Here is a 21,473-nt window from a genome sequence, read left to right as displayed (position 1 = left end):
TGTCCTTTAAGTAAAAGTAGTATGTATAATCTTAAACTATCAGAATAGGTGATAATTGATTGTATGTCAATCGACTAATTACATAATAGACTGTTAGTTGTACTTCTATAAATTGATGGGTTGCATCTTATAAACTCTTCACGTTTTGTGTGCAAAATAATCTTAAGTGAAGTAACTAACCCTGTCTGATAAATGTAGGAGTAGAAGTAGACGTTAAATACAAGCGGAGGTATTATTGGCCACCTAGCTGAAAAAAGAATCAAACAGGAAGTTGTACAGTCAATAAAACCTGAAATAAAAATATTTTTTTGATGATCTATCCCTTTCTGTAATATGGATTAGTTATGTTATGGAGCCTGTAACAATATTATCATGAGTCAAACATGAACTTAGAGCTTTTCAACATTAATGTTATCAGTTATTCCTTTTCTACTTCTTTATTTCTGTATTTCAACTTCTCCACCATTCAATGTTTTATGCATTTTGTCTTAAAATAATTTAACAAAATACACAGGTTTGACACTTATGACAGCATTGCCATCATCACAGCTTCCATGGTGAAAGATCTGTGTCAGCATATGCATCTTAAATGAATAGTATAATTAAATGGTATTTTCATGTCAATTATCAATAACTTTATATACATTCACAAGTTAATTTCACTCTTCACAGACAGGAGTTGCTCTGGTGAAAACAACAAAAAAAAAGACTGATGGGTTAACAGACCTTTATCACTTTAAACCTCACATTCTTTGTCCTTTATAGCAATTTAGGTGATCTCTACAGCCATAATGTTTGCTTGTGACACCTCAAACATGCACCTATTTTAGAGCTTCTTGTCACTTCGTACATGTCTACATGCTCTGAGTAAAACATCCCCTTCTTATTTATGCGAATCCTTTTTAGAGGCAAAGAGATACTGCCTCATATACAAGGAGTCACAAGGAAAACAGGTTGGGGACCACTTGCATGGGAGTTTGGGACACTGTTGGGCTATTTCATTGTTTACTTTGAGCCAAGCTTAAACACGTCAGTGTGGGTTTACACCTCTGAGTCAGTGGAAGCGTTTTTCTGTGAGGCTGCTGATCAGGGAAAACACAGTGGGTCCAAAGTGAATCATCAGACGTCAGACAGGAGGAGAGTGTAAAATGTTGAAATGCTCTTTTTAATTGTCAAGACTGTGATTTGAACAGCTCTCTGCCTCCCTGCAGCCTCCGTACAACTCAACCTGCCACACACACACACTAAATTAACCCAGATACTCTCACACACACCCACCCACTCAGATCCACCAATAAACAGCCCCTTTAGGACAAAACAAAGTTACACTGTGTAGTTTTAAGAAGAAATTTCAAGCTTCTGGTATTAGACTCTGTTGTTTTAATATCCATGTTCCCATTAGAGCATTATTTCTTTATTAGAATGAATCTGTGTTTGATACCACAGTGTTAAATGTCTAAATGTTCTTCATAAAAAACACACAGAGCTGCAGGAAGTGGGCGTTTTTTGGTGACTTGGCTCCTGAATGAAGCGGTTGGAGCTCCTCGTTCTCTCGTGCAGGAATTATTCAGTGATGGAGGGGGGGGGGGGGACAAAAAACAAAAAAAAACGTCTTTTTAGTCCTTCGAGTTATAAATGATCCATATCAGCTTTTCTCATCCACAACCAAACATGTCCAACCTGAAACAGAGACAGGAAGTGACACGTTAATCACCTGCCAAAATAAAAGTAAAAAACAAGAGCAAACAGCGGGGGATGTGAGAGTGCTGGGAAATCTGCTCTTTTCACAAATGTTGCAGACAAAGAAACCAAACCACTAGGATGAAGTGATACAGGATCAAGTATAGTCTGATGCTGGTTAATACAATTTATTTATATTAGATAATAATAAACATGTACACAAAAATGAGAACTTGATATGAGGCTCTTGACCCAGATATGCGAGACATACAGCGTAAAAATCAACTCGTCACTGTAACTTGAAGCCATTTCTAATGACTTCAAACATCAGGTCTCATATATACTCATAACAATAAATCCCCCCCCTCCCTTACTGTACAGCTTGTTTAACTTGTTGTATGCCTTGCTGTAAAAAAACAACAACAAAATAAAGTTGAACGTTTACTGTATCTGAGTGTCATGGCTGCTCCTCGTTTCCGGCGCTGGGCGTTCGGTTGCGGATTTGACTCCTCAGCTGTTCGATGAGTTCGGGGTTCTGCTGCTGCATCTGCTGAGCAAACTGCTGACCTCTGCAAAAACAAACAGCAAACAGGACATCATCAACCTCCCGACACTGTATTCATTATCCAACCGACAGCGTGACTCAGATGAACGTCAGTATGATCCCTCTGCTGAGGTACTTACGCCTGAATCAGTCCCGATAAATCTCCGGATCCAGCAGCAGCTCCAGGGGGCGCCGCACTTCCTCCTAGTCCTCCTCCTTGCCCCCCTAGTCCTCCTCCTTGACCTACTACTCCTCCGCCTAGTCCTCCTCCTTGTCCTCCTAGTCCTCCGCCTAGTCCTCCTAGTCCTCCGCCTAGTCCTCCTCCTTGTCCTCCGCCTAGTCCTCCGCCTAGTCCTCCTCCTTGCCCTCCTCCCAGTCCCCCTAGTCCTCCTGCTAGTCCTCCTAGTCCTCCACCTCCTCCACCTGCTCCTCCTGGCATCCCGCCATATGCTCCTGACATCATCCCCGACATCCTAAGAAAGAGAGAGAGAGGAGACAGGAAGTTACCCTCAACAAACACCAGAGAGGAAGAAATTGGACGAGAAAACCTAAAAATCTACTTACAGCTGCTGAACCTGAGGATTGGTCATCAGAGAGGACGCCTGCAGGGAGACAGATGTTTAGATATTCAATAAAACTTCAGAGTGGCTCACAGAGCAGAGGTCAAACAGGATGTGTAGCAGAATTAACAGAATAAGACACTCGGAGAAGCAGTAGACCTCCAGTAGACAAGCTTCTCTAACCTCACACAGCATTATAATGAGGCCTTTCTCATAATTTAGACCCAAACACACTGGTTTACTTCAGAGAAAAATAACACAACAGCCTTTGTAGTTTTGTTTGTTTAAACCCTATTATTTAGTTATAAAGACTTTTGTTTGTTGTTGTTGTTACTAGTTGAATTGAATTATCTGCCGCAGCTGCACAGAGAGCTGTTCTAGTTTATTTATACTGAACGTGTCATGCGTCTTAAATTGCATCCCATCCGGCACTCCCTTGGGTTCCCAAGCAACACACCCACCACGAGTGACAGTTCTTGATATATGCGAAGGACAGGCAGTCCTTCCTCGCTTCATAGTTACATATTATGTTTCTACTATGTTGGTGTATTAAAGACACAGTTATGCTGACGGCACGGACGTGAGCCGACAGGGAATCGTGACATGGTAACTTTTGGATCTCTTCTATTCAGGCCGACATGATCCCAAACTGTAGAAGGCAGTGTATCAAAAACGCATGTCTGCAGCACAGTTTACGCCCATCTGTGTCCGCGCAGAGTTAGACAATGTTGGATGTGCTCAGACCAAGACCCCAGGAGGAACGCTTGGTTTTAAAGCAAATCGTAGATTCCAAATAGTGGAATTATAACTACCAGGTCCGCCAAGTGAGTTATTTAGGTAAAACAACTTCTTAGTACGAACACTGAATATCCCTTATTTAAATCACTAGGGTCCTGTAAGTTGTCAAGTGCACTAGTAGCCAAATCCAGAGTAGGCAGAGTATCGGCATGTATTTCTGTCTTTGTGCTGCTGAAACAAGCAAACTTCCGGTCTCCAGATCAATAAGAGGTTTCTCTGATCTCATCTTACGCACTGATGTGACGTGTTGTGCTCTCTTATAACACCTCCCATCTCTGCTGAATGTATTATTTTCAATGATGGTGACAATAGAAGAGAAACAGAGTGTGAGCTCTCACCATGTTCATGAAGCCGGGGTTACTGAGCAGACCGGCCAGATCTACTCCACCCATCCCTGCTGTCTGAAGAGAGAGAGAGAGAGAGAGAGAGAGAGAGAGAGAGAGAGAGAGAGAGAGAGAGAGAGAGAGAGAGAGAGAGAGAGAGAGAGAGAGAGCGAGAGAGAGAAAGAGAAAGAGAGAGAGAGAGAGAGAGAGATAAGGACAGACTCATCACAGCATCACTGGTTTAGAAAAGCCATCTTCTTCTCCTCTGTTCTTACTGGACTGGACGTTTCCATCTTCTCCTCAGCGATCTTCAGGTTGGTTTTGTACGTGTCGTTGTCGGGGTCGAGCTCCAGAGCTTTCTTATAGTAGGTTGCTGCTTCTGTGTGTTTGTTGAGGCTGGCCAGAGCCAAACTGAAACACAGCGACACGACAGAGAACAATCAGGACTTCGATCTGGACACTAAACTCTTTAAAATTAAGAATCTATTCATCCTTTACTTCTGATGCTCTACGCTGAAAAGGCCTCGGCGGGATGTCTTCTTACAAAGTTCTCATGTTTCATTTTGAAAGCCGGGTGTATGCTCGCCATAGTGTCCCCGGTACGAGGGTGCGTGAAGCGTGAAGACTGAATTTTTGTAGAAGAGAATCATAGAAATCTTTAATTGAAAATATTTTGACAGCCGAATCAAACTGTTTACAGGTATTAAACCCTCGACCTTCGTTTCACTATAGTGCATTTAATATGTGCCTTGTGTGAGTGTAGACGAGGCTTACTGCAGAGAATCAGCAATTGTCTTTTATCTTGTACACTTTTACGGCTGCTAGAGGACAGAAGGAGATTTAGAGCTAACTGAGGAAGTGAGCTTAGAAAAAAGCTGCTGCATTTCAGGAGAAGAGAGTTTCTACCAAAGGTAGCAGCTGAGAACGAGCTGCTGGTCTTACCCCATCCTCCCGTAGGCTTTGCTGTAGTTTGGGTCGATGCTGATGGCCTGTTCACAGTCCTGCACCGCTCCGGCATAGTTCCCTAGTTTACTGTAAGCTGCGGCCCTGTGCGCGCGCGCGCACACACACACACACACACACACACACACACACACACACACACACACACACACACACACACACACACACACACACACACACACACACACACACACACACACACACACACACACACACACATATATAAAACAATACGCCTCAACTTTGAGTTCAGTTTGCGATAACTGAAGTGAGGGAAATACAGGAACCAGTTTGGCAAAAGTTTTAAACAAAGATTTTAAAAAAACGTCATATAGACGTAGAAACACTTAATTCAAGTGTAAATGAAGAATGAAGCACTCATTCATTATTCGGTTCTTCCTCTTGACTCAACACACACACACACACACACACACACACACACCTCCACTCTAACCTCCCTTATCTTATCCAGATGTGTTTACAGATTCTTCTCCATAGTGAGGCAGCTGCTCTCTACATTTTGCAGAACAAGTGAGGACACTGAGGTTGCACTATCCTGAGTTGTAGTTCATATTTGCCGCCTTGGATTACCGTACAAACAAAGCTTCCAGATGACATTAAGAGGAGCTGCAGGGGGACGATGCTGTTGGATGACTGCAAGTGGATGTCTCAGAGGTAACTCTCAGTAACCCAGAGTTCACCAATGGTAGAAATGGCCGTTGGTTTTGGAGTGAAAATATTTGCCTGAAAACTAGGACTGACTTGAATACTATTTTTTGGGGCTTCTCACTCATGGCTATCACTTTAGAACACAACAACCAACTCTCTTGAACAGGGTAAAACACCACAGCACACATCAATTTGTGACATAAACAATTTCTAAAACTAACAATTGTACATTTACACTCCCAAACGGCATGCTGGGTAAGCACTGGGAGCACTGCTGCACATTCAAGAGCAGAAAGGAGAGATGGAGGATAAAGAAAGAGAAACTGGAGACGCACTGGATCAACTTGTGTCCCAGAGATGAGCAGTGTCTGGTGTTCGTACTTTTATTGGTTTTAAATAATATGACGTGTTGTTGCCAGAGGTGCTAAAACTAGCAAAAAAAAAGAAGAAAAAAAATAAAACTGTTCAAGTGAACACAGGGTGCAGGAGTTCAGTCTAAACATTTAAACACCTTAAATTAAAGCATTCGACTGACCTGTTGCAGTAATAGACGGCGTTCTGAGGGTTGATGGCGATGGCCTTTGAGTAAAACTCAACAGCAGCTGCAAAGTTCTCCACTTTCATTTGGTCGTTACCTGCGGATCAAAACATATCACCTCATTACTGACAAACAAAACCCGGAACAAATACCCAAAGCAACAGCAGCCACTCTAAAGACACTAATCATCTTTGTGGCAGACGTCTGAGGAAGGCCGTGAAGAAGAGCTTCCTCCTCGTCTCACCATCAGTTTTGAGCGTCTCTGCCTCGTCTCTCTGATCCTCGGTGAGGGAGTTCGGAGGCTGTGGAGGAGCGGAGTTGTTGTTGATCTGCGACTCGACTGGAAGCTGAAACAAACAGACACAAAAACAAACAAACAGTGTAAGTCAGACATCCTCGGTTCAAATTACTTCATTGTGTCCACAAAAATGTCCCCAAAAACACCTTGGAAAAGACCTACGGCTGTCCTGATTTCATCCTGATAAACATATCGTTATATTTCACATGTCGAAGTCACACGGGCTTGTTTACTTTGTCTGTGGCTGAGGCGAAGATCTCTGGTAACGTCATGGGGACGGCGAGGCTCTGGTCATCGGTCGAGATTTCAAACGCCGTCTCCAAACACTGAACCGCAACTGCAGGACAACAAACTCACTTTGTAAACACACTGAGGGAACTAAAAGTCAGAGTCATTCATCGAATAACAATTTATATCACAGGTATGGATGTCCTGATCCAAGTCCTTTAATATTGATTATCTGCGGATATAGTCTGACATTATTTGTATATTTACCTAAATGTCGATTGAATACGTTTCTGACACATTGGAATTACATCTGTGGATACCAAACTTATTTTTCCACAAGCAACTTGATCCAAAAAAATACTTACGGTCCTGATTCAAAAATATCAAGATGATCAGTTTAAACTATTGATCCATGAATGAAAGTATAATTTGGGAGAATGTAATGTAAAGAGAATGATGAGCTGAGAAGATGTCTCACTCTGTTCCTGTAGTTCCAACAGCTCTCAACACTCCTACCACTCAGTCAATTATTCTAATGACAAAATGTCACCAACACAAAGACCTATTTGGTAACAGGTGGTATTCTTCATGTGGAAACAAGCTATTAATGACACGTTTGTTCAGTTAAGAGAGTTCGGGGAATTGGACTCTGAACGTTTGAGTGGATAAACCTCACAGAAAAAAAGATGGATTTAGGATAAACATTCAAAATATTCTTCATGAGCCTCAGTGACTTTCCTATCTTTAGTTCTTCTGCTTGCATTGGTTTTAGTTGACCACAATCCTGAATCAATTATTAAAGATCTTACTCTGACAGAATATAATGATAATTCCTTACTCTGACAGAATATAATGATAATTCCACAATATGACACATGCTGCTGATTTTTTAGATAAATATTCTCCCACGCGGAGGACTCACCTTCCAGACTCTCCTGGGCGCCTGAGGTCAGATCCCCTGACTGGAGCTGGTCATGGAGGAACTGGAGGATGGAGAAGGCGAGTCGCTTGTTGTCTGTCATGGCGGCGAAGGCTCAGACTGTGGTCACTAATGGAGAGAGACCCTGTAACGTCAAAACAGCAACAAGATGAAGGAAAACCAGCTAGCTAGCAAAGTTATCGCGTCAGTAATTGTCCCGCAGATGAAAAACACATTGTTACTTCTGTTATTTATAAACTTTGTGTCAAATTAGATGTACCTCCTTCCAGTGGTAGAATGTAATTACCTCAGTACAATTACTCAAGTTGTACATTTGAGGTACTTGTACTTTCGACTTCACTACATTTTTTTAACAGCTTTAGTTACTTTTTAAACTGTTCATCCCCTCCTTCTAATTTACTAACTGCACAATGAGTCATTTTACTTTTTATACTTAAAGTACATTGTGCTGATACATATTCATGCTTAAATAATGCTTCCAATGTAGGACCTGTATTAGTAGTGGAGTATTTGAAAGTGTAGAGCTTTTACTTCAGTAAAGGATCCGAATACTTCCTCCTTCCCACCACAGCGTCACACACAGGAGCACATTGTTGTTGCTCTCGCTATAGCTAGCCTCCTTTAGCATTAGCTTGTAGAATATTCTAGAAACTCAGGCTAAGTATAACTTCGAATGACTGTTTTAGCAATGCTAACACCTCCCAGCTAACACTAGCCACCCTGGTATATAAAGCATGATACAAATAGGTGACAACAACCGATAGTAACGCTAAGTAGACGTTTAACGCTAGCTGGCTGTGGGACGTGTTATACCACCGCTGCGAGGTCATTCTGAACTTGAACTAATTAACAATTATCAAAGGCAACAAAAAGCAAAAATAAAACTGTGAACGCCTGTCTAACGTTCGGTCCACTGTTGTGTACGTTTGTACATTTTAAAATAAAGTTTATACGAATCCCATATCAAAACCCTGTCGGTTTAACGTTACTTTGCGTATCAGCAGCAGACAATGCAGTGAAGGAGTGAGACTACTACCCTGGGCGAAAACCTTTATCTTTTAAGTAAACTCGGCAAACAGTAGTCTTATCGGACAGCGAAAGAGCCCAACAGACTCTTAGACATCTCATTTATCTTAATATAACAATGGGCGAACCCGAAACTATAAGTCGGAACAGAATGTATGCTAAGCGTTAATTGGTGTAACGTTATATAGCGTACTCCTAATTGGAGATTGCTTGAAAGTTCATTACATGTCTCAACTTTTATTCCAGAAGGCATTCAGTTTTACCAAGAAGCAAGGCCATGTTGTATTGCCAGAGTTTTAAAAGGGGCTTGGCGTGACGTGATGCATAGCGTTAAACTACAACGGCACGATGCTAATGGCTAGCGAGCTAGCTGATCCCATTCTATTGACTGCAACGGTGCTGTGGTATAAGAAACATGCCATGTTGGTTCATCTAATACGAGGCCACAGTACTGCATTTTCCTACCAGCTGTCTCTGTGTTTCAGTTGTCGATTAGCCCGGTAACGGATAAGTTGACGTTAGCTCCACTCCTTCGAGTAATCGTAGCCGTCATTCAGCTAGCTAATTAGCTTGACGCGGGGTTACGTCGTCATGCGTAGGCGCCGGTGTGGTGACTCGTGTAGCTGGTTTCCGGTGTAAAGTTACCAGTAAAACCAACTGGAAAACAGCAGAAGTGTGGCAAACTTACCTTCAGAATAAGAGATTTCCCATACATATATATAATATATAAAATACATTGTAAAATGCCACACAACTACTTATATGGGTAATTATTGTGTGTTGTTTTATGAGATGTTTTGATGGAGAAAAAAAACCCGATTATTTGCTGTATATCAAAACGATTTTTTTAACTCTACAAATTAGTTAGTTTATTAAAAAACAATAGGGGAGTGATATTAGGTGTTATTTAGCTACTGCAATTTTAATCATGGGGCCTTTTTGTTCACGGATTGTTAGTGTATATATAATCATATAAACATATAATCAGTGGTAGTTTAGGCTACTTCATATTTCTAATCCACTACATTTTGGAGGGAAACACAGATTGTGATTAGCAATACAAAATACAACTAAAACAATAAAGTATGATGTATTATTATATATTTTATTGACTATAAGACTTTATTGATCCCCAGGGGAAGAGGAATTCACATGCTTAGGTTTTACTGCAAGAAATGCTCCTGTGTTCGTTTTTATTTTGAAATGTATGACCAGAAGTTTACTTCTTCTTCTGTAGCGGCCATATCGTCCTGCACACAGCTGCCTGACAGTTAACCACACGGACCTAGCAAACCTTCATTCAATACCTGAAATATGGGGCCGACAGGTGAGTAATGTGCTGATGTTTTTAATGTGACTGAATCATTTTAATGTAAAAGCGTCCCTATGGCCGCCATGTTTGTTCTCTGACTGTCTCTGTGATTGGTTAGATTTATTTAGCTTTGATCACTGAGTCTGTCTGAGCTAGTTTTAGCGCTCGCGTTAGCTAGCTTAGCTGCTGTGCTGTAACGTTAGGCTTGTACCAGTCAACTGATTACAATTCACTTGAAGCATTGATTTAGCTGTCAGTTTAGTACAACGTTACCAAAATAAGTTGCAATGGTGCAGGTCTGCATTGATTGTCTCTCTCTTGTTTGTGTAAGTTTAGCATGTTAGCTCACTCTGCTTATTCATAGAGCTATCAAACTGTTGAGCAATTTCAGACCGACAGCGCAGATTGCAGATGGACCAAAAAATAATGTTTGTCCTAAATATTTGCAATAAGCAATGCTCCAAACTCCATTTAAAAACCTGTGAGTTTAAAGTTAAGGCCGTCTGTTGTTAAATGCATCACATTATTTAACAACACTGAATGCCTCATCCCAATTGACATATGCCTATGAATTCAGAATACTACTAAAATAATCCACCAAACAACGTTTGTATTATATAAGAAGACTAGGATTAGCAGGGAAACTGGTGTAAAAGTGGAATTCAGAATAAATGAGGTTAATTGCCAAAGTAATTAACTTGGTGTTCAGTTGCATAACATAGAGAAAATAAAAATAAATAACAATACAAAATACAATTACAAATATATACAATATATCTGTAATAGATAATAATATTGGTGTCTATTGTGATGACCTTACATGTAAAACAGAATGAAAAGTGACCATAGTGTTTGCATTCTGATGACTAACATTTTAAATCAACAGATATTTTTGATTAAATTTGTGTGATGACTCCGGTATATAAATGAAATGAGCGCAGAGCCACGTGACATTCTGATCTTGAGATGTGTTAAATGTCTGAAGATGTAGGAATGTGTTTAACTAATCAGGAATGGGACTAGTTCTTCCATCACTGACCTGTCCTTTTTGTTTCCTGTCCCAGGTGAGGTGGTGTTTGACAGCATGGTGCCGGTCTGCGCAGAGAACCGGCTACGTTGGGACCTGAACCCGGAGCGGATCCAGCAGCTCTCCGACGAGCTCATCGCCAGCACCAAGACGGTGTACGACGCCGTCGGAGCGCTGGACCTCGACAGCGTCACCTTCGAGAACACGCTGAAGGCCCTCGCTGACGTGGAGGTCGAGTACACCGGTCAGTGTCCACCAATCAGCAGCCTTTCTCTTCCGATGCTCATGGGTTCTGATGATGATCATCGTTTTTTCATAGCCAGGAAATTAAATAAAATACATATATTTTTCAGAGTTATTTAGAGTTTTTCAGAATATATATGGTATCAGACACAAGTGAAACCAACTGGTTATTATACATATCTTCATTTTCTGTATTTATGGTCTTATAGTTATAATTTACGGTACATAAAAACCTCAGTAAACATACAAGGTATATTAACAATAATAACAAAAATTTAATATAAAAGTAAATAAAAACGTTTCAAATGTTATTTCAAAGTCAAGAGCTATCACATATACTTGCACCGCTGACATAACAATACTCTCCTTTTACATTGAGAGGTGACGGAATCAACAATCAACAAAGATCAAAATGTGTCACAGAAAACTAAATTGTGTAATTTGTGTTCAGTGACTGAAGCTGACAATAATTAAATGACTAAAGCTTTCTAATTTTGAAAAAGCTGTTTACGTGTGAAATGATCACAATAGGAAACGGCTAAATCTCCTCTCTTCAGTTGATCCTCTCTGACGTTTATCGTTTCCTTGAACATGTTCAACATCAGGCCGGTGTCAGATTCATCCACTGACTCTACAGCCAAAGATAATCAAAAAAATCAAATATTAAATAAAAATAAAAACAATACTTGTCATTAGATACATTCTTTGTTGGTTTGGGTCTGAACATGAAGAGAAATATAGAAGATCAGAGTTATAGTTAAATATTGCTTCATACCGGCAACATTAACGTCACTGGCTCGCAGAGATTTAACACAGTTATCATTTATTCAGATTTTTCTGTTCGATGAACCTGAACGCAAAGCGGTCATGAACGCAGCACGAACCTGAGCGCACAGTCGGGGCCGGTCGTCCATTGTGAGCTCTGCACCGAAGCTCTGAGTCGGCAGAATCGGTATGTGATGGTAAAGGCTCGTCAGCAATTTGCAGAGAAAGCCGCTGAACCAGCTGCCGCTGCGACAATAGAGACGGAGAGTTTTGTGTGGAGGCAGCTGAAAACCTGAAAACACCTCCGACATGCTGCTGCTGCTGCTGCTGCTGCTGCAAGGAACACTGAAACCACTCCTGCTCCCTCATGTTATCTTCACTTCATACAAGAGTTTCATGATGAATTAACGAGAGCATTCACAGAGAAAGTAGCAGCTGGTTACATTTTTATGGTTGCTTATTTCAACCAGAAAAAATACAATAATAAAAGTCAAAATGAAGACATTTATGAAGTCAAACGCTGAATTGAAATGACAAGATACTTAAAACTACGAGATGCTGAGACAAATTGAGGAACTGAGGAATTGTCATTATGTGTGAACTCATATCTCATATTCATGGACTACTGTATTGTGTTTGTACAAGCCCTGTAGAGAAACGAGTCAAGAATGAAATGCAATATAGAGAAATGAAGCAAAATATTTACTCTAATCAAATATTTTAAGATGTCCAGTTTCTAAAGCATCAAAAAACAAATTAGCCGGCTTTGTAAAATCCTTAGACGTGTAAATAAAAGTTCAATGATCAGTGAACTATTCTCTGCTAGCTCTGATCGCGCAAGTTCCAAAAAAGATGTTAAATGATCAGTCGATTACTGTAATAGATCCTGTAAAATGTGCAGGAAATCCACTAAAGTGACGCGGCTGTGTTGTCTCCTCACCCATCTCAGTCCAGAGGAACATGTTGGACTTCCCGCAGCACGTCTCTTCCAGTAAGGAGGTCCGAACGGCGAGCACCGACGCCGACAAGCGTCTGTCTGAGTTCGACGTGGAGATGAGCATGAGGGAGGACGTCTACCTGAGGATCGTCGCCCTGGAGGTGAGCTGACGGAAAGATAGAGGGATGGAGAGATGAGTGGTTCTTCCTTCCATCTTTTCTCCTTTTCACATTGGACATTTGGCTTCAATCTCAGGTTTTACAGTTTGAGATGAAACCCACATGGAGCTTGATTCAGGGTGGGCAAAGGCCAACAAAACAAATCTAAGCAGGAGGAAAACAAATATAACCTAATGATCTCAAAACAAACCAAATGATAACTAACCACTCTCACGGAAAAATAAATACACGACCGCTCATCCCTATTACCTCCAGAAATCAGATTCGCTAGCGACGCCATCTTGGCTCCTCACATAGCCGGCGTTCATCCGAAGCCAACCAGTCGTCTCCTTGTCCTGGCACACACGCACACTTTCACACTGATGGAAAGAAACACATCTGCAGCGATACACGACCGCAGATGCAACACCGGATATATACGCTTCACCAAATGCGATGACATTTGACATAATACTGACTCTTCGGTACACTAGCTGCAGTACCTCTCATTTCCTTTTAAATCCAGGATCTGCACCCTGTTTGATGACATTTGGACCCGTTTCAGTTCTTCTCTTAGTTTCCGAAGGTTTCCTGTTCTTATTAAGTTTTTTTCCTTTTTTTGCGTCTACAGAAGAAGGTGGATGGCGGCAGCCTCACTGCAGAGTCCAAGCGTTACATGGAGCGACTGATGAAGCTGGGGAAGAGGAACGGCCTCCACCTGCCCAAAGAAACACAAGAGGTGGCCGATGCTTCCTTATTATCACTCTTATTGCATGCTGGGAGACTTTTTTCTTTTTTTTTTTTTTCAATGATATGGTGTGTTTTTAAACTCTCCATGTAGTATCAGATCTAAGTGTTTGACTCTGCTGTAACAGGAGATCAAGACCATCAAGAAGAAGCTGAGCAACCTGTGCATCGACTTCAACAAGAACCTGAACGAGGACACGACCAGTCTGTCCTTCACCAGAGACGAGCTGGGTGAGTCCCGAACCCCTCGGACCGTCCCACCCGGTCTCCCCTCCTCCGTGTGTTAACACATGTGATGGTGTGTCTTTCAGGCGGCCTCCCCGAGGACTTCCTGAGCTCCCTGGAGAAGGACGGAGAGATGCTGAAGGTCACCCTGAAGTATCCACACTACTTCCCCACCATGAAGAAATGCTTCGTCCCAGAGACCCGCCAGAAGCTGGAGGAGGCCTTCAACTCCCGCTGCAAGGAGGTGAGACGGGAAGTAAACAGACGTCCGTCACCAGCGCCACCCTAAGAGGATTAGATGTTCACATCATTTGAGAGGCGGTTAGTGCAGGTTTCACATCATGAGCTTTTAGAGCAGAGCCCATCACCAGAAGAGTTTGAGTTATTACTGTGAAATTAAATCTATAAATAACTCAGAGGATAAACATGTGAATTTAAAGAAAACTTAAATATATATCCTTTCCAAAAATGTTTGCTTTTATGCTTTCCGTCATTGGTAACTCCATGCTGTGTTGGTATGTCGTGAAAGAGGGAAATTTAAACTACTTAGTGAGGGTTTTATAGATTACATGTTTATGTATTTTCTGACGAAATGAGAATCGTCTATCTCACCAAAATATTTCTGCTTTTTTTTTTTTTTTTTCTTGTGTAGAATAAAGAGGCTACAGCTGCATTTGGTTGTGTAACCATGTGTTGTACAATGAAAATAAACTAACCTTTAACCTTTTGAATTACAAAATTAAGGGACAACTCTAGAAATAATCAATTTCAGATTCTGAAATGAACTCGGCTGCTATTTCTCATCGTACATTTTAAACGGTCGGTCGAACACAAAAAGTTTGAAGACGCCTCGTTCTGATCTGGAAAACTAAAGAAGGCAAGTTTCTCTATTTGAAACCAAAACGATCTAATAAAAATAGTTCCTCAAAGAAGCTGTTTTTTAGCTAGGTTGAATAATGTTTGCCATTAAAAACAAATTGTACTCGACAAGTTCACCTGGTAACGCGCTGACATCACTGAGAAGAAGTCTGACAGGTGGACAAACCCGAGCAGTGAACTGGAACTATCCATTAAAAGGGCTTCCCCTCCCCCGCTTGTGCTTTCAGGAGAACTCTGCCATCCTGAAGGAGCTGGTGGAGCTCCGGGCTCAGAAAAGCTCCATGCTGGGCTTCACCACACACGCCGACTTCGTCCTGGAGATGAACATGGCCAAGTCTGGGAAGAAGGTGGCGGGCTTCCTGGGTGAGTGTCTTTACGGCCTCTGATAACTGCAGAGAAACACGTGTGGAAACAAGGCGCTTCAGGGAGGTAACGCAAAGAATCAACTCAGCATCGTGTCAAGGATTAAACATTAATGAGAAGCACCCAACTATAAGAGAAATGGGGGAATAAGAATAGGGACGTTTCAGATGATGATTTGCTGAACACCCACTGAGCTTAATATCAGATTTCTGTTTCTTTTGTTACACTGAAGATGAAAAGTAAACGGGTACAAAGACGTCAGAAATGTCGAAGGAAAATTAGATCATTTGACGCACATCATGTTTTTTGGAAATGTCCGAAAATAACTGTTATGGGAAAAGGTTTGTAAAGTGCTAATGTAAATTCTGTGATGGGGAAGTGACAGATGTTTGAAGTAAAAAAAGCTTTTACATGAAACTGTGCCAAGTTAGAGCCACCGACAAAGAACCAACTGCTAAAAATGGAAAAACTTGAGACTACAGGAAGCACATCTGGGGAAAAAACTGTCCAATGCTGAGTGGAAGGTTCAAACTAAGAAAATCATCCTCTTTATACAGTCATGAGATTTAGAATCGTGGGCTCAGTCGGTGTGCTCTGAGATTTCGTGATTTGCGTCACCTGCAGAAGAAAAGTCCTCTCTGACTCGGTTGTGTCGTTTCAGAGGAGCTGTCTCGTAAGCTGAAGCCTCTGGGCGATGAAGAGCGCTCGGTCATCCTCAAGCTGAAGGAGAAGGAGTGCCAGAAGAGGAGTCTGCCCTTCAACGGAGAGCTGCACGCCTGGGACACCCGCTACTTCATGACCCAGGTAAGAGCTGCTGCTACAGGGACGTTCACAGAGATCAGCTATTGTGAAGTAAAACGAAAAAGATTTTAATTGTATAAGTTTGAAGAACAAAGAATTTTTTTTTAAATTAATCAATTAATTTCCTCATCCTTTCCCTCCTCCTCCTCTCAGGTGGAGGAGACTCAGTATGCAGTGGATCAGAACCTGTTGAAGGAGTACTTCCCCATGGAGGTGGTGACTCAGGGCCTGTTGGACATCTACCAGGAGCTTCTGGGTCTGTCCTTCGAGCTGGTGGACGGAGCCTCCGTGTGGCACCCGGACGTCACTCTGTACTGTGTGAAGGACCGCAGCAGTGGTCAGGTGGTCGGCCAGTTCTACCTGGACCTCTTCCCCAGGTGAGGACAGGGCGGCACACGGCTCCTATTTATTTAGAGTGGATATTTAGATGTGGGTCTCCAGGTGTCCTCCTCTTCCTCCTTCTCTTCCTGTACTTCCCCTCTAACCACTTCCTTCCTTTTCCCCTCCTCCTGGTCTGCCTCTCGAATCCCTGCCCACTCCCTCCTCTTCCTCTTCTCCCCCTCTAACCTATTTCTTCCTCCTCAATCTCCTACTTCTCTTCCTCTTCTCCCCCTCTAACCTCATTATTCTTCCTCCTTCTTCCTTTCTTTCTCTTCTTTCTTCTCCCCCTCTTTCTGTTCTTCCTCTCAAACCTCTTCCTCCTCCTTCTAGTCCACCTCCTATGCCCTTCTTTGTCCTTTTCCTCCTCCTCTGCTTTTTCCTTCTTCTCCTCCATTTCCCTCCCTCCCTCATCCAACTCCTTCTCCTCCTCTTTGTCTTATTACTCCTCCGCTGCTTTTTCCTCTTCCTCCACCTCCTAAATGTGTAGATGCGAGTGTCCAGCTGTCCTCAGTGTCTCCTGTCCCCCTGTAGGGAAGGGAAGTACGGCCACGCCGCCTGCTTCGGCCTGCAGCCCGGCTGTCTGCTGTCCAACGGCAAGCGTCAGATGTCGGTGGCGGCCATGGTGGCCAACTTCAGCAAGCCGACGGCCGACGCCCCGTCGCTCCTGCAGCACGACGAGGTGGAGACGTACTTCCACGAGTTCGGACACGTCATGCACCAGCTCTGCGCCGAGGTACACTGTCAACCCTTCACCTGTGGTTACTGTTGCTAGTCAGGCCGTCTGAGAGGACCACTCTATATGTCTGAATGGTCCTGAGTGAGCTGGTTCCTGAGTGTGCGTGTGCTTGCAGGCGGACTACGCCATGTTCAGCGGGACTCACGTGGAGCGGGACTTTGTGGAGGCTCCGTCTCAGATGTTGGAGAACTGGGTCTGGGAGAGGGAGCCCCTGCAGAGGATGTCCAAACACTACAAGACCGGCAAAGCCATCCCAGAGGAGCTGCTCGACAAACTCATCAAGTCCCGCCTCGCTAACACCGGTGGGTACCGCACAGGAAGTGGTACTTTCTTCTCGATAGCTGTATTTAACGTTGAGATACAAGCGGTTAACATTGACTGTGACTCTCCCACAGGTCTGTTTAACTTGAGGCAGATCGTCCTGGCTAAAGTGGACCAGGCTTTGCACACCAGGAACGGACTGGACGCCGCGGAGGAGTACGGACGCCTCTGTCAGGAAGTCCTGGGAATCCCTGCCTCATCAGGTCACTTTTGAAATGCTTGGCATACTGTGCATTCTTCTTCTTCAACTAAAAACACACAGCCGGGCTTCCTTTTCCGATACTACGCGCGAGCCTCCCATTAAATGAATTATAAAGAAACACAGGTTGAATGTCCTGCAAAATATTAACTCAAATTCTTATTTTAAATGTCCGGTTTCTAAAGCATTTAAAAGCAAACTGTCCATCTTTGTAAAATCCTTCAACATGTAAAAAGTGCTTTTATCAGCGAACTATTTGTGACAGTCATGTCTGAAAAGCCTCCTCGTTACAAAAATCCAGATGCGCACGACCAAGAGTCGCCGCCTCGTGGAAGCCATGATGACGTAATTTTGTGGCGAGTGCACCGCATGCCGGCTTCACTGCGGCGACTATAAACGAAGCTGAGTATAAACGAAGCTTGTGGCCCCTCAGGCTGGAGTCCATCTCATCAGACAGAAAGGGGCTCCACCTAGTGGCCCACTTTAGAACTACAACTAGTTCAGTGAAGCTGCATTTTGATCTGAAAGTTTGTATTCCATCAGAAATTAAGGTCATGTCAGTGTTTCCCCTACCATTGTATTGGGGGAGCAACAGTTTCTACAGGAAGTCATTTTGGAGGGCAAATGAAAGTGTTTTGTAGTCCACGCCTCCAAACGTCACCCTCACTGCATCCTGGTTTCTGTCTTCTGATCTCCCTGACCTTTGACCTCTGCAGGAACCAACATGCCGGCAACCTTCGGCCACCTCGCCGGCGGTTACGATGCTCAGTACTACGGTTACCTGTGGAGCGAGGTGTTCTCCATGGACATGTTCTTCGCTCGCTTCAAACAGGAGGGAATCATGAACCCGAAGGTCAGCTGAGGAGGAAAATATAAAATAATGTGTTTACGGTGTTTAGCCTAGCTTAGCACAAGGACTAGAAGCAGGGGGAAACTGTTAGCCTAAAGATACAGCAGAAATGGCACTTCAAAGTAGATTTTGACTAACTGTGAATCGCTGTCTCCTGATTGGTCCTCCAGGTGGGTCTGGACTACAGGAAGTTCATCCTGGGACCCGGCGGCTCCGAGGACGCCTCCGAGATGCTGAGGAAGTTCCTCGGGAGGGAACCGAAACAGGAAGCGTTCTTGCTGAGTAAAGGACTGACGGTGGAGCAGGACGCCAGCACGCCGTGTCCCTGCTGACCAATCACAGCAGCCGTCTGCACCACCCCGCCCCTCCTGCAGTGACAAATGACTGAAGTTTTCTAGAAAAAATAAAAAAAACAGTAAAATGTTGCCCAATGTGGGGAAAAAAATTAGCATAAATAAAAAATGATTTGAGGTGAAGTCGTGTTCTGTGTCTGAATCACTGATATTACATCAAAACATTTAGTGACAGTTAAACATTCGTGTCTGACCCAAAAATGACCTCATCCAAACCTGACACGGACCAGCTGGTTTTGCTTTCATGCTAGAATTAAAGTCTGTAAAATGTCCATGATTGGATACTATTCATGAGTTCGTTCTTTGTATTTCTGACGCTGAGTCGCTGCTCAGTGAGTGTTTGCTGTTATTCATTTTCAACAGAAGCCTCACACCTGCAGTATTAAACCAGTAATAAACAAAATCATACATAACTGATAGGTATTCAAAGATCAGGTCACAAGTGCACAACACTCAATACGTCATATTATAATATAATTCATTTCTGCGGCAATTGGCAACCTGAAATTTAAAAGATTAACTCAAGGTATTGTATACATTTAAAGTATTGGTAAAAAAAATCCTAAAGAGGCAAAGTGTTGCTATATTTGCAAACCGAGCATTATCTCCCACCCAGCCACAGAAGACTCCCCCGACCATCACCTCTCTCCTATCCACTACACCAGTGATTTTCAACTACTGTGCCGTGAGAGATCGTCAAGTGTGTCGTGGCAAAATGTCCAATTTCACTCAAAAAAATATTTTGTTGCTGCAAATAATTGTTGAGCGTCTGAGCCTGCAATATAGTGGCTGGCGAAGTAATTAAATACTCTTCCATGCCAGTGGGTGGCAGTAGTTAGTGCAATAATGACCGTTTACATTTAAGACGGTAGAATTAGAGGTTGCAGTGACAGCGATGGAGAAATATTTCCACACAAGTGAAACATTTCAGAAGTAGCTTTTGGAATATTCAGGGTTTGTCACAACTGTCAAACAAGACAGAAACCACAATAAACACTGAGGCATTTGCAAGGTAGATTTATGTGTGTGTGCAGTATACATCCCTCCACCAGAGGCACCATGCCATTAAGAAGACTGATCCCTACACACACCCAGACATGTCACTTTCAAGCCCAGGGCAAAACACTTCTGTGTGGGGGCTTCAATGCACCAAGAGGTTCAGGACCTGACTGTATAGACCGCGCAGGAAATAAACAAGTATTCAGACTGTCACATACACCCGATTGGCCAGTCTGTGTTCGAGGGGCGGGACATAACGAAGGATCAATTCTGTGAAAGGCAGCTGTGTAGACTGTGCACTCGCCAACAGCTAGATATGAGACTAACATCCAACAGCAACCAATTAGCAGCCTTTTTAGCATAAGTGTGTTGGACTGCAGTTCCTCTAACGTCCACTAAGTGCTGACTGCATCAAAGTGCATATAAATACTAAGTCTCTCTTTTTTTTTTTTTTTTTTTTTACACAAGTTCAGCTCCTAGGAAATCATTTCACCTCACTAATTAAGAAGATATTAGAGCTGTTTGTTTGACAGGTGTGGCACCCTCTTACCATGTGGTGGGTGCTGGTTCGCCCTCTTTGCCCAAATAAGGATGTCCTGCTCCCAGTATGTGATGATGGTGAGCTTCAGATCTTCCCCAGAGGCATCAGCAGGGGACAGAAGCGGCGTCTTCCGGCTGATGTAATGTCCTCAGAGAGCTGCAGAAAACAGCCTGAAGGTAAAACTCCAGAACAAACAGAGTCACAGGACGAGGAGGTGTCAACATCATGAAAAACAACTCTTCATCTGCTGCTTCTGTTTGGGATCAGACTGCTATGGCCTCAGTAAATTGAAGGGAAGATGAGGAATATGAAATCTATACAATAAAAAATAGAATCAAATTATTGTTCCTATTATAAAATATTATCTATAATAATATATAACATATCAAATTCTTATTTTCCATGCCCTTCTTTCTACCAGCCTGCCAATCAAAACAACATTCTTCACGTCATAAGCTGTCAGTGCTGCAATGTAGCTGCTCTGCACCTGATATTTTAGCTAGCCATAGCTTAGTTGCTAGCATCTAGCTAGCTAATGCTAACTCACAAAAATAGACATGTTTTTGAAAAAGGATGAGACCTGAGGAGCAGACACAAATGCACAGACCCACACAATGTTGCTGAATGTTGAGAAACTGAACTGAAAAACAATTCTTATGATGACAAAAACTAAATATTGAATCTACAAGAGTGATTAAATATTTAAAGTACACAATCATTATTGCATTAATAAAAGTAAGAAGTTCAGAAGTTTTTTTTTTAACATTTGCCGTAGTATTGTAAATAGGTTTTTAATGACATCTTGGGGGCCATAAGCTAATGCTATTTGAGGGGCCTTGGCATGGAAAAGTTTGGGAACCCCTGAACAGCGTACTGCAGGAATTTTAATGCTTTTTACTATTATATACAATTAATTAAGGAAATACCCCTCTCATGAAGTTTAAAGCCTTTAAGTATCTTTAAAAAGTCGGTTGCAAACAAGTGGCTTAATGAGACAGCGTTGTGAAACACGTTGTGTTTAAACTCGCACTTATGTGACCGTAGTGTAGTTTGTTTACGACCTGAGCTT

General features: G+C 42.6%; 2 protein-coding genes across 2 annotated transcripts; one reads left to right on the top strand and one right to left on the bottom strand.

Moving 5' to 3' along the window:
- Positions 1-1,137: 1,137 nt before the first annotated feature.
- LOC137870492 (small glutamine-rich tetratricopeptide repeat-containing protein alpha-like) lies at positions 1,138-9,181 on the bottom strand. Its single transcript, XM_068707834.1, has 12 exons — positions 9,033-9,181; positions 7,524-7,665; positions 6,607-6,710; positions 6,320-6,422; positions 6,073-6,172; positions 4,848-4,952; positions 4,181-4,316; positions 3,921-3,983; positions 2,789-2,826; positions 2,365-2,697; positions 2,126-2,249; positions 1,138-1,680 (listed from the first exon to the last, which is right to left on the bottom strand). The coding sequence occupies exons 2-11, from the start codon at positions 7,621-7,623 to the stop codon at positions 2,138-2,140; spliced, it is 1,194 nt and encodes a 397-aa protein (XP_068563935.1). The 5' UTR covers positions 7,624-7,665; positions 9,033-9,181; the 3' UTR covers positions 1,138-1,680; positions 2,126-2,137.
- Positions 9,182-9,792: 611 nt separating this feature from the next.
- Positions 9,793-18,987, top strand: thop1 (thimet oligopeptidase 1). The gene is made up of 14 exons (XM_068707833.1): positions 9,793-9,894; positions 10,944-11,150; positions 12,864-13,012; positions 13,641-13,748; positions 13,885-13,987; positions 14,068-14,225; positions 15,088-15,223; positions 15,885-16,027; positions 16,178-16,401; positions 16,937-17,138; positions 17,257-17,443; positions 17,537-17,665; positions 18,378-18,514; positions 18,682-18,987. The coding sequence occupies exons 1-14, from the start codon at positions 9,882-9,884 to the stop codon at positions 18,841-18,843; spliced, it is 2,058 nt and encodes a 685-aa protein (XP_068563934.1). The 5' UTR covers positions 9,793-9,881; the 3' UTR covers positions 18,844-18,987.
- Positions 18,988-21,473: the final 2,486 nt, after the last annotated feature.

The sequence above is a fragment of the Cebidichthys violaceus genome, unplaced genomic scaffold (genome assembly GCF_023349555.1).
Source record: "Cebidichthys violaceus isolate CVI_PGR_0920_01 unplaced genomic scaffold, fCebVio1.0.p SCAF_13, whole genome shotgun sequence".
Lineage (NCBI taxonomy): Eukaryota > Metazoa > Chordata > Actinopteri > Perciformes > Stichaeidae > Cebidichthys > Cebidichthys violaceus.
The sequence above is the reverse complement of the archived record's forward strand: the minus strand, read 5'-3'. Positions and strand labels throughout refer to the sequence as shown.

Bases quoted from the DNA above. Each gene is read 5' to 3' on its own strand.
- thop1 (XM_068707833.1), top strand. The intron at 14,226-15,087 runs GTGAGACGGGAA...TTGTGCTTTCAG, and splicing joins TCAACTCCCGCTGCAAGGAG to GAGAACTCTGCCATCCTGAA. The intron at 17,444-17,536 runs GTGGGTACCGCA...ACTCTCCCACAG, and splicing joins GTCCCGCCTCGCTAACACCG to GTCTGTTTAACTTGAGGCAG.
- LOC137870492 (XM_068707834.1), bottom strand. From the start codon at position 7,623: ATGACAGACAACAAGCGACTCGCCTTCTCCATCCTCCAGTTCCTCCAT. The intron at 6,423-6,606 runs GTAAACAAGCCC...TGTTTGTTTCAG, and splicing joins TCGCCTCAGCCACAGACAAA to CTTCCAGTCGAGTCGCAGAT. The intron at 3,984-4,180 runs GTAAGAACAGAG...CTCTCTCTTCAG, and splicing joins AGATGGAAACGTCCAGTCCA to ACAGCAGGGATGGGTGGAGT.